Below are 17,146 nucleotides of genomic sequence, written 5' to 3' on the forward strand. Positions count from 1 at the left end.
ACTGATGGGTCGGGACGATGGCCATACCTTCTCATAGAGCCGGACTGGACGCTGGCTGAAGGTGATACCATTGCAGAAACTGTTCTTCCTGGTGGCACGCCTCAGCTGGCCATCCAGCCTGATGTTCTTGCCTTTGGCCTGAGGGTGGAACCGGGGCGACTCCAGACTGATGCTCACCGGGGGGGCCAAAGTCCTCCTCTCAACCCCCACACCCCCACCGCCCTGGGTGTAGCACTGCCTGCTCGCCACCGGTCGGGGCTGTAGAGTCACATCTATTGAGAAAGGGGACAACGAGAGAAGATCGGAGAGGCATGGCTTAATGGTTTTAGTGAAGATGGGAGTGAATTTGTCCGGACTTTCCAGTCAAATTTGAAATATCTTAACCAATTTCAATGAGAGTACATAAAAATGGTTATTAGCTACTTTGCATAGGTGTTAATTTGGACTGTGTACTTCTATTGGATAGGGTACCATTCAGACTCAGTCCTCCATCCTATTGATTCCATTACAGTATTAAATACCTATTTTATGAGGACTGACTCTGAGATTAAACATTCTCCAACAGGAAAACCCAGCTGGGTTGTATACAGGCCATCAAATCTTTTTTTAGGTGACTGAAATGTCACAATATGGATTTTGCTTATGCAAGCAAAGAGCATGTCCACATATATAAATGTATTTGCTGTTGCTCTCCGACCATTAGTGTAGAAATATAAGTAGAAACAAATTCCTCATGTTGGTAGAATAAACTGCAGGCCTTTTTGGCACAATGGTGGCGTTGCTTCATTTATATGTTTTGATTGACGTTTGTATTTATATGGTATATTTTCTTTGACTCGATTTTTAACTGGTTTTAGTTCTTGTATAATGTGTGAATATTTTCTTTTGTTGTTTATTTGTAACACAATATGCCGCAGTATACTTGGTGTAAACTGGACTAGAAGAGACACAATAAATGCTTTATAGTGACAGTCTCTGAGATGTTCTCTCCACACAGGCTGAGACCATGCTTTACACTGAAGAGACTCTTTTAGCCTCTGGCCCATATATACAGCCTATATTAATACATAAATGTCCCAAATCAGTCGATCCACTCAGCACAAACCTGCCCACCAAAGATTCCACCCATCTAATGACACATACCACAGGTTTATATAATACTGAAACGCCACTTGGATGAAACAGGGTCAATCTCCCCCAAATGAACCACATGAGAAGAACTTTTCACCATGAACAGACACCGACACCAGTAGTGAGAGCAAGTGAGACAAAGAGAAGGGAGAGGGAATAGAGGAGAAAGAGTAAGGAAAGACAAAGAGAAGGGAGTGGGGATAGAGGAGAAAGAGTAAGGAGAGACAAAGAGAAGGGAGTGGGGATAGAGGAGAAAGAGTAAGGAGAGACAAAGAGAAGGGAGTGGGGATAGAGGGGAAAGAGTAAGGAGAGACGAAGAAAAGGGAGAGGGGATAGAGGAGAAAGAGTAAGGAGAGACAAAGAGAAGGGAGTGGGGATAGAGGAGAAAGAGTAAGGAGAGACAAAGAGAAGGGAGTGGGGATAGAGGAGAAAGAGTAAGGAGAGACAAAGAGAAGGGAGAGGGGATAGAGGAGAAAGAGTAAGGAGAGACAAAGAGAAGGGAGAGGGGATAGAGGAGAAAGAGTAAGGAGATACAAAGAGAAGGGAGAGGGGATAGAGGAGAAAGAGTAAGGAGAGACAAAGAGAAGGGAGAGGGGATAGAGGAGAAAGAGTAAGGAGAGACAAAGAGAAGGGAGAGGGATAGAGGAGAAAGAGTAAGGAGATATAAAGAGAAGGGAGAGGGGACAGAGGAGAAAGAGTAAGGAGATAGAATGAGTGCAGTGGAAAGAGAGGGAGAAGAATTAAGGGGATGAGAGTTGGTTGAGAGAAAACTACAGATGTATTTATATTTTTAACATTTTGTTTTTCACTTTTGTTATTTATGTCTTGTTAATTTTCCACTTGCTTTGGCAATGCTAACAAGTGTTTTTCATGCCAATAAAACCCTTTAAATCAAATGAAGATAGAAACAGGTGTTAATTACCAGACAGAAAATAGTAATTATAGCAGCACAAACCCTTTGAGATACTGGAAACAATAATACATACACAAACACTCTCCATGTGCCATGAACACTTGAATAGCTAGAGAACAGAGAATAGGTCCCTTCATTTAAACAGAAATACAATACAGTGTATGTAGATATTGTTATGAAAGGGTTCAGAGCTATTACTGGCTAATCTGGAAGATGGGTCGGGGTGTAACTGCCTAAAATTTTATAGTTTCATTTGTTTAATAATTTATTAATTTAGCCCCCATCAGTCTGTGCTCGCAGTTACTACAGACTAAAACAACAGATACATTATCATGATTAGTTTCAATAGTTTACAGGTTTAGAATTCTGCCTGGGATTTGATGGGAAGATTCCACAACGAGTCAAGTGTACTGTCAGTGGTGACTCTGTTTCCAGCTGGGCTCCTTACTCTAAGGGCAAATGGAAATCTAAATGTAGATTCCCATTGAGCTTGATTTCTTAGTCCAAGACTAGCCTTATTTCTGTGTCCACGAAACTGGCTCTATTTCTGCTATCATGCTAACCCATTATCTAACCATGGTAGCAGTGTGTTCATGTTATCATGCTAACTCATTATCTAGCCGTGGTAGCAGTGTGTTCATGTTATCATGCTAACTCATTATCTAGCCATGGTAGCAGTGTGTTCGTGTTATCATGCTAACTCATTATCTAGCCGTGGTAGCAGTGTGTTCATGTTATCATGCTAACTCATTATCTAGCCATGGTAGCAGTGTGTTCATGCCATCATGCCACATTTGGCTTGGTAATAGGCAGTGAATTTGGCAAAAGCACAAACAAACCCAGAGCTGAGATCCTGTTTTCCAACCATACCAGGGAGGATACCTAAACTAACCCAGACGAGCTATGCTTTGAGGACTGGTTGCTTCCCAAATCGGACACTATTTGCTATGGGCTCTTGTCAAATGTAATGCGCTCCATAGAGAATAGCATGCCATTTGGGAAATTTGGCTACAGAGGACGGATATAGTTTCTGTTTACCATGTATTAATTCCCTCTGATCTCCATGTCAATCCCTCAGTATAATGCTCCACAGACCATTGCCCCGATCAGACATTAGAGCTAATGACCTTGTAAACAACAGAACAGCAATCCACACATCTGGGATGGCTCTGGATACAAGCTTGGTATAGTGTGTGTGTGTCTGTGGTGCGTGTGTGACAAGTAAGAACGAAAAACTATGGGCCCTAGTCGTCCCCAGTTTTTCCAGATCAGGTTCCACATCATTAAAAATGATGGACTCCATATCGAAGCACATTTCTGCAAAGCTAACTAAATATAATAAAACTCTGCACTGTAAACAAAAAAAATGGTTATGCAATGTTTTTAACCCTGTTTAAAGCTCACACACTGACTGGGAGGTCTGTATGTCTACTGAACTAGTTTGCTGACAGGGAGGTCTATATTTTCGGAACCAGCTCGCTGACTGGGAGGTGGGTATGTCTTTTGAGCTAGCTCATTGACAGGGAGTTCTGTATGCCTTGAACTAGCTTGCTGACGGGAAGGTCTATTTCTTCTAAACTAGCTCACTGACAGGAAGGTCTCTACGTCTTCTGATATAGCTTGCAGTAGGTTTGTATGTCTTCAAAACCTGCTCTATGACAGGGAGATCAGTACTTCTTCTGAACTAGCTCACTGATCTCCACCCTTTTCTCCTTTATTCTCCTTCCCTCCTCTCCTCCCCCTCCCTTCCCTCCTATCCACTCCTCGTCTTCTCCCCACCACTCCTCCCCTCACTTTCCCTTCCCTAATCTCCACTCTTCCTCTCCACATATCCACTACTCCCCTATCCTCCACTTCACTCCTCTCCACTCCTCCTCTTCCCTCCTCTCCTCCCCTTCCCTCCTCAAGACTCCTCTTCTCCCCTTCCCCACTTCTATATGGTTCTGAGGAATATTTACATGCATTATATTCAGTACCAAGCCTTTACAGCGCATGATGCCACTAATCAGCAGCCTCAGAGGGCAACAGAGGGGAAATATTGAGATTATATGATTTGACACATTCAGAGAATTGCATCTAACCCAAACCAGAAGCGCAGAGCAGAATCAGTCAGCAGTCTAACCGATCTTCACGATACAAAAATTTACCATCTGTCTACGTCATAAATAGATCATCTGCTTCTTAAACAGTAATCCACCTTGATAACTAGATTACACACTGTACTCAGTCTGCCTACTGCAGGCTACTCTTAAGAAATAAGGCATGAGGGGGTGGTATTTAGACAACATACCACAGCTAAGGGCTGTTTTTTAACATGACACATTTTTGAGTTCCTGGACATTGCTCTGTGAAGTGGTATATCGTCCCCATACCCAGACACCACAGAAGTGCCTTATTGCCTAATATTAAAAACAGTTACCATAGCAGTTTCAGTGGTCAAAAGTACACATTGTCATACCTGTGGTATATACTGTCCCATATACCATGGCATTCTTGCAATCAGCACTCAGTGTTGGAACACCTAGTTTATAACACACAATACATTTTAAGGCAATAGTTGGCCAACGTTTTGGCTTGAGAGACAACATCTGGATTGTGAAATTCATTTCACCTATTTAAATGCCAGACAAAGGAACCGTTATTTCTGAAAACACAGTTATTTCAAAACCCCAAACATTCAATAACATTTGTTTTATTTAACTCTAACCTCCCGTGACCCAGTTTTCCCCCTTCCCTGTTTTAAAGTGATCCAATCCGAACCTCATTTAGCTCCGCTCTGTCCATACCCACAGCCAAATAAAAATATATGAATGAAAAAAGATATGACTGGCCACATCATGTTTTATCAAAATGGAGATTACCTGCTCGCAGAAACACACAGAAGCATTTTTAGAGCTATAATATAAGGGCTATTGATAAAGGTGAGGGTATGGTAAGTGATGAGCAACTCAAGACGACACACTAGGCAGGATATCTGGGAACCTGACCCTTGACCCTGCACCCCAGTGTAATTCTCATCGAGGTCCCTTCAATTTCCCTTTCCCCTGTGAAATAGCTTGAAAGTACATGGTTCTTCCCACAGGCTGTATTTTTTACGTGGAAGCATTGTGACCCAAAGGTCTGGATCTTCTACCTGGTTCCAACTTCCCAGAATCTTGTCTGTGTTTGTTATTACTGTATGAATACAAATCAGTGAGGAAGTTCATTACTTAACGGGGGTCATTGAAGGAACAGTTTGTCCCTTCAAGGGGGCCATGGTCAAGGGGAATTTCTTCTTATGTTTTCATCAACTACATGGAGAATGTTCCCCACGGTCAATAGGGACCATTGTAATTTGAACCGTGAATGCTGATTGGATATAAGTTGTGGTGTGTGTACACAACAAGGCACAAGGGGTTGTGGTGTATGGCCAATATAGCACAGCTAAGAGCTATTCTTAGGCACGACGCATCGCAGAGTGGCTGGGCATGGCGCTTAGCCATGGTATATTGGCAATATATCACAAACCACCAAGATGCCTTATTGCTCTTATAAACCAGTTACCAACCCAATTAGAGCAGTAAAAAGTAATGTGATGCCATACCTGTGGTATACAGTCTCATACCATGGCTATCAGCCAGTCAGCATTCAGGATTCAAATGGTTTATAAGAGACAGATTACTATGGGTATGACAAAAACCCCTTCATAATAGCAATAATACACCACTAGGATCTAATATACAAGGAACCAGTCACAGATCATTTGCAGGTTTATCCTTGTCAACAGTTACTGAAGATAAGATATAGTTTATTTGGCAAAAGATGCAACACAATTTCAGAAAGAATATCTAATGCCTGATGACAGTACAACCTAAAACACGGTGCAATAAACATGGCATAAACATTTCAACCATATAGTGTGGCTTCTATCTGTTTGCTGAAATAGATAGGACACGGACATTCGTAAACATGTCTCCGACACCTTATAAGATAACCAAATGTGTGGTTGCAAATACAAATACATATTCAAACCTTATGGTAACCACTAAGTGTACCACTACAGGCCTAGTGGAGAATTCACACTCATTGTCTCCATGGCTTTTGTACAGTCCTGGTAAACAATAGTGCACTATATATTAGGTTGACCAGACGTCCCTGTTTACCAGAGTTTACCAGAGAGTCCCTGGTTTTGATGGCCAGTCCCTGGCTAGAGCTGTCGACTAAAATGTCTGTATAAGTGACATGCGTTGCCCCAGCCGATGGCTCTGTGTTGTCTGTCCAGCAATCACATCAAAACATCATCCTGTGGCTATTTGTCCTCAGTTTTCAATTCTGAATTTTCGGAGTGGCAGAGCAGTGTGTGTACGTGTGTGTTTGTTAGGCTCTGTGTTTCATTGGTTCACCTCTATGACCCAGGGTCAATCTAAAAGGAAACGATGGATACAGTCAGACAATAGCCTGGTTAGAAAAACAACAGCTGTAAAGCAAGTTGGTGGCGCTTGAAAACTTGTCGGCAATACCACGTGATTTATAACGTTCCTTTTACATGCTAATAGATCTTAATGAACAACCAAGAAGATTCAGATCAGTGAATTGGAAGCAGTGCATCACAATTACCCACACGATATATATATATATATATATATATATATATATATATATATATATATATCCGAATCCCTTAGAATAATACGGTTGAACTTCTCCCTCGCGTTGAAGATGAAAAATTATATTTGTATATTGTATTATTCAAATAATTGACATGTATGTAATCTCAAAAAATGCAATAGATGCTAGCCTGCTCTTCGTTTTTAAAGATATATTGGAGAATCACGGTCTACATCTCCCACGCTGCGCGCGTGCCTCCCTCTGCGACGCCTCGAGGCAGCGGTCGTCAGGGTGGACCTGCGCCAGGCAACAGCGGCAGCATGCTCAGCCCCAGCGCTAGTTCTCATGCAATGAGGACAACCCAGAGCCTTATTTATCAGTCTGCATCGCAAAACGCTTTAAATTATGAAACACAGATTGACAGCTGTGTGAACATCATTATTCTGCAGTTACGATTATGCAAATAAAATAATAACTCTTACCTAGGGGCTTATGTGTCGTGTTGCCCATTATATCCACTGGCGCGTTTCACCGGTCGACAAGTGATTTCGGAATGCAAAATTTCTCTGTCCATCCATGTATGTCTGTGTATAAAAGAGCGACCTATCTGCCTTCTGAATGGGCTTTTTGTTAACCGTTAAAACAGCGTTGTCTCCCTGCTGAAGCGCGGACATGCTCTGTAATGTTATCTCACCCAGAGTTGCGCTCTCTCTCTCCAACTGGCGCACCATGCCTCCCCCTCCTCTCCTCAGTAACGTCTTCAGTCTGCACGACATTAAAGACATATAAGCTATATTTCTCTCAGGAAGAATGAAAGCAGAGTATGCTAGGCTCAGCTGCACAGTTTCATTGAATGACCCCAGACTAGAGGCAACATGCACCTGACTAGGGTTGCAACAAAACAATCTTGTTTGGAAGATAACATGGAATCCGGAAAAGCAGGAAATCTAGAATGCTGAAAACGTGAATTCAGGAAAATGATTTTGGGACAATACCCATGATTCTCTTGTCACATTATTATCTGTTTGACATCAAATAACTCTTTGTTTTGACATTTCAAACATATGGACACATTTGATTAAACTGTAATTTGATAATTTCTTAAATACATAATCCAGCCACAAAATAATACTGCTACAAAGCTAACTAAAAAAAGTGAGGGCAAATGGCAGTGATGAATACATGAACATCAGCAACAAAATGTCTTTCTAAATAAGCATATTTGACCAGAATATAGTATTCCTGAGAATTCTTAGAACAGGCAAGAATGCCAGAACCTTGGATCAATGAAGACACTTGAGTTTTTAAATCGTGGATCCCTTGATACATTCACAAAATTGTTATGAACTGTAGACCTACCTAACATCTCTCTGAATGTTTTAGTAACAAAGCCTCTTCTAAAAAAAGTCATATATCAAATCTCCCAATGCTATTTATAATAAAAAGCTACACTGCTCTAAATTTTGGGTGAGTGGATAATTGTAATTTTATTTACTTTAAACTCCAAAAATTGAGCACTGTAGTCCAGGCCATGTAAAGCATCACCAGAGACGATACCCAGTGTCTGGTAGAGTCCATGGGTCACGTGCTTTACTTATTGGGATTCCAACACAGTTTCAGTGAATAACCCCTAATAGCATCCTCTAAGAACCTTTTCTTTAGTGTGTGGAATGGAGAAATTCTATTTTGGAATCTCCAAAATCTCTTTTTTAAAGATATTCAGTCAGTAAATCCTGTAATCTCCAGAGTAACCAATGACTCTTTCTACCATATTATGCTTTCAATTTACCATAAAAACCTTAAAGTATGTCTTAATCTTTTTGATGCTCAATGCTACATCCACAAACTGCATCCTCGGGTAAGGAACAGTTTTTATTCCATACAATTCAATCCTAAAGAAAACACGTTTTATACTATACAATGATCATAATGGCAAAAATAAACAAATACTTGACCCAACAATGCAACACACCTAAACAAATAATCAGATAAGAAACAAATATTATATAGGTTAACCCTTAAGGGAAACAAATGTTTTAATCAACTGGGCCAATGTCCTACAGGACCATAATGAGTGCTTTCTGGGCTCTAGCCACAGATATTTTTGGGTCATCCAGCATGTTTTAAAGTCTGACATGAACGCAGATGGAATGGTGTCAATGAAATGCACACAACAAGAACCAATGAGGGCTTTGCTTCAGCGGCACATGCTTGGTTTCAACTGCGCAGGTAGTATGAAGCAGCCGGGAGCTCCACGATGATCGGGCCAAACCCAGAGTGTTACAATGGTCGGGTGACAACCCTATTAAGAACTATCAGGCCTGCCGATTCCTGGCTGTCCCACAACAAAGTCCGCCTATTTGTGTTGCTGATCTCGATTTTGACAAATATTTTTTTCTGGCCACAGCCCAACTTGTCAGGTTGCTATTTTTGTCTCAAACTCCAAAACATTGGCCTATGAAAATCAAGGTCAGAGTCCTTGTGCGCCGGAAGGAACACACTCTCCGGGCTTCTACCTTGATCGAGCTCACAGGCTCCCATGCAGCCACAAGGAGTCGTTAGAGCACAACGAGGCAAGGCAACCGCATTCAATAACTAACCCCCCCAAACCCAAATGGTGCTGGCCAATTGCACCCCCCTCCACGGGACCCCTGGATGTGATTTATTTTTAACGATTGGGTATGAAAGCCAAATTATATTTACTCCTAAGAAGCAGGTATTTTTGACCTACCGGGTATCTGTAGGTCAAAAATATCTTGATGAATGATTTGTACTTCAAAGATCATGTACTCTTATAATATCCACCCGGCCAAGCCAGAAGAGGAACAGACACCCCTTTGGAGCCATGAGCCTCTTTGTGTTTCTGATCCTCTATGTGTTTCAAGTCCTTGTCTGTACAACGCAGTGTGTCTACAAGAGCTACATGTCCTTTGCTGGAATTTCATTAAGGTCAAGATTATTCCAAAATCTGCCACTATGCAACCAGTTGCGTATAGAAATGCAAGAATGTAAAGGCTGTGAATTTAGAAAGACACACATTTGTGGTCCTAAACCCAATTCAGTATATATATTTACTTTTATATACTGGCGTTTCAGGGAATGAGTTGCAAGTTCGTTGAAGAGTTCTAAGAGTTGTTTCGACCTGAACTGACTGACCACACCTCTCAGCATCATTACAATGATTAAATCAGAGGTTTACTCATAGTCCCATGACTTGACCTTCCTGTCTGGAAGACCCCCAATAAGACAAAAAAAACCTGCTCTCCTCACCCCTCCTCACACTAAGCCCCGAATAATGGAAATCCCCCCTTTTTCCTTACCTCCTTCTCACCCCTCTAACTAGTACAGGTGCCATATGTTAAGTTGAGACAGCTTGCTACAGAAGGAAAATAATCCTGCCACAACAGGAAATTTGTATTTTTTTATGTACATCGAAATTTGGGGGCATTCTTTGTAGGCACTCCTGAATGAGAGGGTAAATTACGTGAAATTTTAAAGTGGATATTGTACATTTTAAAAGGCGTTTTAGACCACAGAATGATCAAACTTGGATATATCACACAGCATTAACTAAGGTTAGGTCATTCAGGATTAACTAGCGGAATATTTATGAAATTTTCCATCAAAATAAACTGGCAGAGTCCAGTGCCCTGCTGGTTGATATAGTATACTAGCACTAAGGAGCTGTTAGTCGGGTGGTTGTTTGGTGTCTTGCTACTGTATATTTTTGAAAAGTGTCCAAGTTGTGCGAGGAAAACCCCCTTTCCACTCAACCCCCCCCCCCCCCCATAGCCTTGAGCACTGGACTCCTCTCAAGCTGTTTCCTGCCTCATGCACCTCCCTGAGGAGCCAACCAAGTCCATCCCGCAGGCTTGGAGGGCTGCAGTCAAGGGTGGACTGGGATGAAAAATTGGCACTGGCTTCATGGACACATCTGCTCACTTTTTTACAGTGAAGCCCCCATACTGGTGTTTTCTTTCCCTCAAAGCCCCAATTTTTTTGCTGGATAATTATTTAGGATACTGGGATAGAAATGGAACAGCCCATCTGGAATTTTCCCTAAATGCCTGATGACCAGTCCGCCCCTTGCAGCTGATACTTCAGTCCTGTTGGACTGTTTGGAAAACAGGGCCTTCTTAACCAAACTCTTAAAATGTTCTTGGAGTATCCTTAACTGTGTAACTGGGGGAACCTCATGTTGTCTTTGTACTACTTAAATACAGGGATAAATGATTTGCACATCATCTCATTCTGTTTTTATTAGCATTTTACCCAGAATCCCAACTTCGTTTTGGGAAACGGGGGCGTGCACATTCGGGTCCTGATTGGCCTAAGCAGGTAGACCCTGACCTAAACCTGAGTTTCGGAGGTGGTGAAGATGAATGACGGACATAAAGCACAATTCAGGTTGACGTCAGTGTTTACTTACAGTGGCCAACAAGCAGTGCATCCGCTGGTGAGGCTTCTCAGTGACCCCCGCGAGGTGGTCCAATATTGGTCCCTCGGGAATCTGAAATGATTCAGCCAAACTAACAGCTGAGCCCTGAATCTCGAGGGTGGGCTTGGTGGTGGGTGTTTTCCTGAAGTCAACCAGCGCCTCTGCAGTTTTCTCTGTGTTAAATTCCAGATTATTTTGTAATTTCCCATTTTTAGTCTATAACAAAACTATTTAATTGTCTTGGGGTTCGTCCTCATGGTTTAAAAAAAAATAGAGCAATTATCATTCTGGCATTTCAATTTAGCATGTCATCTTTTTATTTTCAAATTGGCACAGACTGCCCTCCAAAACACTGGCAGACAAACTTGTGTAGGCGTGCAAACGAGTCAAGAGGTGTTTAGCTAATTTTAGCTCAGAGATAAAACCCATTTTGTTTCTGGGGTTATTTGTGTAAGCAGGAAATGGCGGGTTTGGGAAATGAGAATGGGGAAATGGAGGTTTGGGGCGGAGTGAAGCGGAAGACAACAGTGGGTTTGGGGCAAAATGAAGCAGGAGAGAATAGAGGGTTTTGGGTGGAGTGAAGTGAAGTGCCTCCCACCCCTGTCATCGCCTTGGATACACACACAGAAACAGTCATAAACATGTGTATTGTTATTCTCCATGCAGTAACAGTAACTCTTTATGGAGTGATAATGTGATGTTCCGCACTGCTTTCTTGTCAGAGTTCAGGCTGTAGCACTTACTGTGAACAGCTGAATGTAAAAAAAGCTTTAGAGAATACATCTGACGATTGACCTTTATCCACTGTTGATTGCCAGACCTCATTATTACAGGCTTTGCAGCAGGAGTAATACATTTCCATAATAGTAATGTAATAATGACACATCCACACATACTGACCCTCCTGACAGGTGATGCCAGCTCTCTTCCTTGGAGGATTATTATTTTTTATTTTTTTAAAACCCCAATTACAAAGTACGTCATTGAATTTTCTCGTATTCATATTATTGACAGTGTAGTGTGGTTGACAGGGATGTGTGTGCAGTGCAACTGAAAGAGATGTGTGTGCAATGCAACTGAAAGAGATGTGTGTGCAGTGCAACTGAAAGAGATGTGTGTGTAGTGCGGTTGACAGAGATGTGTGTGTAGTGCGGTCGACAGGGATGTGTGTGTAGTGCGGTCGACAGGGATGTGTGTGCAGTGCAACTGACAGAGATGTGTGTGCAGTGCAACTGACAGAGATGTGTGTGCAGTGCGGTTGACAGAGATGTGTGTGCAATGCGGTTGACACCCACACAGAAATATTATATATTGACAAATATTTCGAAAACATACATTTTTAATATGAGCCTACATATTGTTTAAACATATAGTAATAATATATGGCCATATATTTCATATAAATATATACATATTCGATTTTGGACGTTTTCAAATGTTTTAATATGTCTTAAATACATGTAAATATGTTTACATAAATGACAATATTATAGTTGGTAATATGCATTTAGCATTTACATCTAACTGATGTATTTCCATATTTGTATTGTTTCCTGTTTTATATTATCTAGTCGTTTCTTTAAAGTACTTTTGCAGAAAAGAATGGCATTCATGATACTGTGGTAAAATGTATGCATATGTTTTCATAACGAGACTTTTTTTAAATGTAAACTTGGAGAACAAAGTGGTTCATTATATTGAAACTGAAAAAGCTGCTATATGCTGCTTGACAGTAACTATAGTCAAAACTTTGGTGTATTAACTAAACATTTATCATTGTATTGTGGCACAATGGCAGTTGTATGATACTGTGAATAAAGGTCCTTATTAAATTATGATGACTGACTAACCAGTTGTTCCTTTACTTGCATTTACAATGATTTTAATAGAAATTATGGTAGATACATCCTGTACAATTTACAAATTGGCTCTTGTTTGTGAAAGATAATTATTGTCTTTTCACAGTAATTAATGTAATGCAATAAGACCTAAACTGGTGGTTATGTTGGTTTGCACCCCATTTTGCCAACGATAATTAGTTAAACTCACTGTAACAAGGAGATTATCTGGGAGATAATGTTATGAAGGTTCATTCCATGATGTGTTGATGAGAAATGCTTAAATGCATATATTCCATTATTTTAATACATAATATTCCAGGTTAAAATATATGACATGCATTGTATTATGATATTGTGAGAAGCATAAGTTAAATATTTCATGAACATATTCAGGGCACATATGTAAATATATGTTGAGAAAACCTCTACATATATGTGCATTTTATGTTTTGCATGAGTTTTCCGTGTGGGCAGGGATGTGTGTGCGCAGTGCGGTTGACCGGGATTTGTGTGTGCAGTGCGGTTGACAGGGATGTGTGTGTGCAGTGCGGTTGACAGGGATGTGCGTGCGCAGTATAGTTGACAGAGATATGTGTGCAGTGGGTTTTTACTACCCAGCAGTCTGATGTATCCCTGGACGACGTCAACAGGTCTGAGAGATTGTCCTGAGGTTTTTCATTGTTGTGACACTATGACGCTATAGAAAGGAGGGGCAGGCATTTCAATGTGGCCATGTCAAAACACAAGACACAATGGGGTTGGAGGCAAGAATTGGCAGGATTTTATCTCGAGGGAACAGGGAAAAGGGAATTGCGTACACAAGTTTGGCCTTTGAGAGAGAGGAGACGAGAGAGGAGAAGGTGTTATAGAGTTTCCTGGGGTTTGAGGGGGACGCTTGACAGGAGGAGTCATAGATAGTATTGAGGTGAAGTCAAGAAAGATAAGGACGTGGGAAAAAATGTAATACGGGGGGCAGATGTTCCACCTTAACACGGCCGGTGTGTCATCATCAGGGAATGACACGTTAATAGACTCTCAGACTTATCCAAGTCCCCCAAGAGTGTCTCGTGGACGATACATGACAACAATAATAAGTGTGATTAGACAGGTCGCATCGGCATCCTGGAGTATAAAAGAAGATTTTGAAAGCTGAGCCAAAGAGGGAAAACAGTAGATATCCACCATGGAGAAATTAGCAGCCCTGTGCCACAACCTGACCGCCTCAGACTGGGAAACAGATGAAGAGAGTGGCAGGGTTCACTCTGGATTGCTTTGGATCGACAGTCCAAACAATCCTGGAGACCAGATATTCCCCATGGGTGCACGGTGGGGAGGGAGGGGTCGGTAAAATGGCTGGCAGAGGAGAAATGACAATCACACATTACGCTGCCCAAGACTGGTGTGATCTGTCCGGCCATCCGCTGCCAGCAAGCTGTGCGCAGTCAGCAGTTCATAGCTACAGTCGGTTCCTAGAGAAATAGATTGAACTTAAACTAAGACACAGAACCAGAAAACAATAGATTAAGACAGAAAAATATGCACCGCAACTGGAGAAAACGAGATTTCACCAGCTATACAGATGCACGCTTCTTAAACAGACAGGCCAAAGACCTTTTCCATCTAGATATAATAGAAAAATTGTGTTTCTCAGGGCAGAGGAGGAAGAGCAGTTGTTTAGTTGGGAGCGCATGGAAACTTGGCCCTGCTGCGTACCATCTACTGCCATGCAGTCCTGGAATTGTAAAGTGTTACATTTACATTATTTTGAATCCCGGGCAGATTGAACAGCACTGTAGAAATGTTGAACAGCTGGCTGTCAGGGAGGTTGGTGGTGCTTGTGGTGATCTGATTCATTGGGTCCATGTGTGTTGGCCAGTTGTGGTCTCTCTCTTCCTTTAACACTGCATCAGTAAGCAGCTTCTTTTCCAAAACCCCAAACCCCAATGCTAATGTCAAATGCATGGAGATCCTATTAAATTCCTAAAGGTATGTCATAATCCCTCAAACCCCTATATTGGTACAAAGTGGAAGCCATTTTGGTATGGGAGAAGTCCAAACCAGTCTAATGGCAATGGCTGGGAGTATTGAAATGTCCAGATTTAAAAATTAAGGCATGTGATATAATGTGCAAATGAATTATGGTCTAGGCAAAATACAGTGCCCTTCACAATTATTGGCACCCTTAGTAACCAATGTCATCATTGTTTATTGGCTTGATCTAAAATATTACAGAAATCTAGACTTTGCCATGAAATTGTCGGCACCCCCAGAAATTCCTATTAACCACAATAATAGCAGTATCTTTCCATTAATATACAGTACATTTTCATCTGAGTCATTATGAAGTTTTAGGTGGTCATCCATGTTTCACTGGGGTTTCAATTTGAGGTGAAACACATTGCAAAATGTACATAGTTCTATCAGTATGAAGAAGGACATAAAACACATAAAAAAACAAAAAGGGTTTTGATCTTCATAAATTAGGCAATGACTATAAAACAATAGCTATCTCTGCAATTGGGGGCAATAATTAAGACGTTTAAAACAACTGGAGCTTTAAACGTGCTTGTGATTAAGTGAATTTTAAGGGTTCGGGTAGTAAAATATTACAGGAATTGGTTGAACCTTTGGGTCACCAAGTCTACAAAACTACAATTAGATGCCACATCCATGCCAACAAGCCATTTGAACATTTCTTGCCAGAAGAAAGCCTCTACTCTCATCAAGAGACACAGTGCAGGATGATTTGCTAAACATCATTTGAACTTCGACTGGAACTGGGTTCCGTGGTTAGAACGGGCCAGAATATAGCTAGGGATGGTGTTAAAAGAGGAATGACCATGTAGAAAACAACCTAACCAACTGTGCTTTATAGTAGTGGATATGCTACGTGGCAGTTTTTCTTCCAAAGGTATAGGGAACCTGGTTAGGATATTTCTGTCATTAGGTCGCTACTTGCTGGTAAATAATGGCTGTACATTTAGACACTCTTGAGTTATTATCCTTAAAAATCCTGACCAAAATCTGTCTGCCTCTGCAAAGAGGCTAACCCTGGATCGGGTTTGGATCTTTTAGCAGGAAAGTGATCTAAAGTAGCGGTTCTCAACTGGTTTGCCTCAGGACCCAAATTTAACAATAACAATTCAGTTGCAACCTTATACTGTATATTTTGGATTGCATTACAATTTACGTTTTTTAATGCTGTATTGGTTGTTCCTGCCTTATTGAACAAGTTTCTCTTGCAAAACAGTGTTCTCAACTTTTTCCTGGTTAGCATAATGTTCTTGACATTCTGACTCCATCCACATCAACGCCGTGCTACTGAATCAGCTGAAACAGGAGACCACAACAGTACGGCAGGTGTCACAAAAACAGATAGCTTGCTTAGTTTGTTAAATATTAGAATATATATATATTTTTTTATTATTTAAAGTTATTGTTTTAGATTTTGGTTATTTCAGCAAGGCAGTGATCTAAAGTATTCCTCCAGATCCACACATAAATGGCTCACTGACCACAGAATCAAGCATTTTCAGTGGCCATTCCATTCCACTGACCTAAACCAGTCTGAAAACCTGTTGGTTAAGCTGAAGATGAAAAGCCACACCACATTCTGAGAAATTCTGATGATAGATGAACAGTCTCCAATCTCTTTGCCATTTGTTCTCCCACCAAACATTATATCGAAGAAGTTAGTGTTGTTATCTTGGCAAGGGGATGGTTCAAGTACTTAATGCAGTAGTGCCAACAATTCTAATATGTTTTGGGGGGAAATATGTATTTGTTGATTGTAGATTTTTCTTTGAACAATTTTACCTCAATTATACTATAAATGTTTTAACAAACATCTTCCTCATCACTATTGTTATTTACTGTAAAAGCAATGTATATTTCCATATTTTACTTTCCAGCTAAAATAGCCACTAGAATGACACACCATCAATGTGACCTGGGAGACCCAGCAGGCTAATCTGCTTCCTCTGGTGCACACGCTGGTGCTACATGAGTCTGAGTCTGTACTACTGCTCTTCCAGCAAAAGGTCTCTCTATCTTTCAACACTTTCCTGTACAATAAAGTGTCAAAGGCCTGAAAAAGTATTCAAACAAATCACTATCATTAATTGTATTTTCTTGGAGTTAAACATGTTATACAGCATTGGCCCTATGAGTCCTATGATTAGCTGATTTCTGCCAGTATCCAGCTGCAATGAATGGAATATTGGAGTGGATTATTGG

General features: G+C 41.0%; 1 protein-coding gene across 2 annotated transcripts in view; it reads right to left on the bottom strand.

The window, feature by feature from the left end:
* neurl1b (neuralized E3 ubiquitin protein ligase 1B) overlaps positions 1 to 17,146 on the bottom strand; it is a 49,813-nt gene that overhangs the window by 12,470 nt on the left and 20,197 nt on the right. The window contains exons 1-2 of one of the 2 annotated variants that reach the window (XM_013133544.4): positions 7,114 to 7,410; positions 28 to 272 (exon numbers count right to left, since the gene is read on the bottom strand). In XM_013133544.4, coding sequence (XP_012988998.2) covers positions 28 to 272; positions 7,114 to 7,141 — 273 coding nt within the window. In that variant the 5' untranslated portion in view covers positions 7,142 to 7,410. Of the gene's footprint in view, positions 1 to 27; positions 273 to 7,113; positions 7,411 to 17,146 lie in introns of those variants that run through there. The other variant, XM_013133543.4, reaches the window with a different exon arrangement.

This window comes from Esox lucius, chromosome 4, assembly GCF_011004845.1.
Source record: "Esox lucius isolate fEsoLuc1 chromosome 4, fEsoLuc1.pri, whole genome shotgun sequence".
NCBI lineage: Eukaryota > Metazoa > Chordata > Actinopteri > Esociformes > Esocidae > Esox > Esox lucius.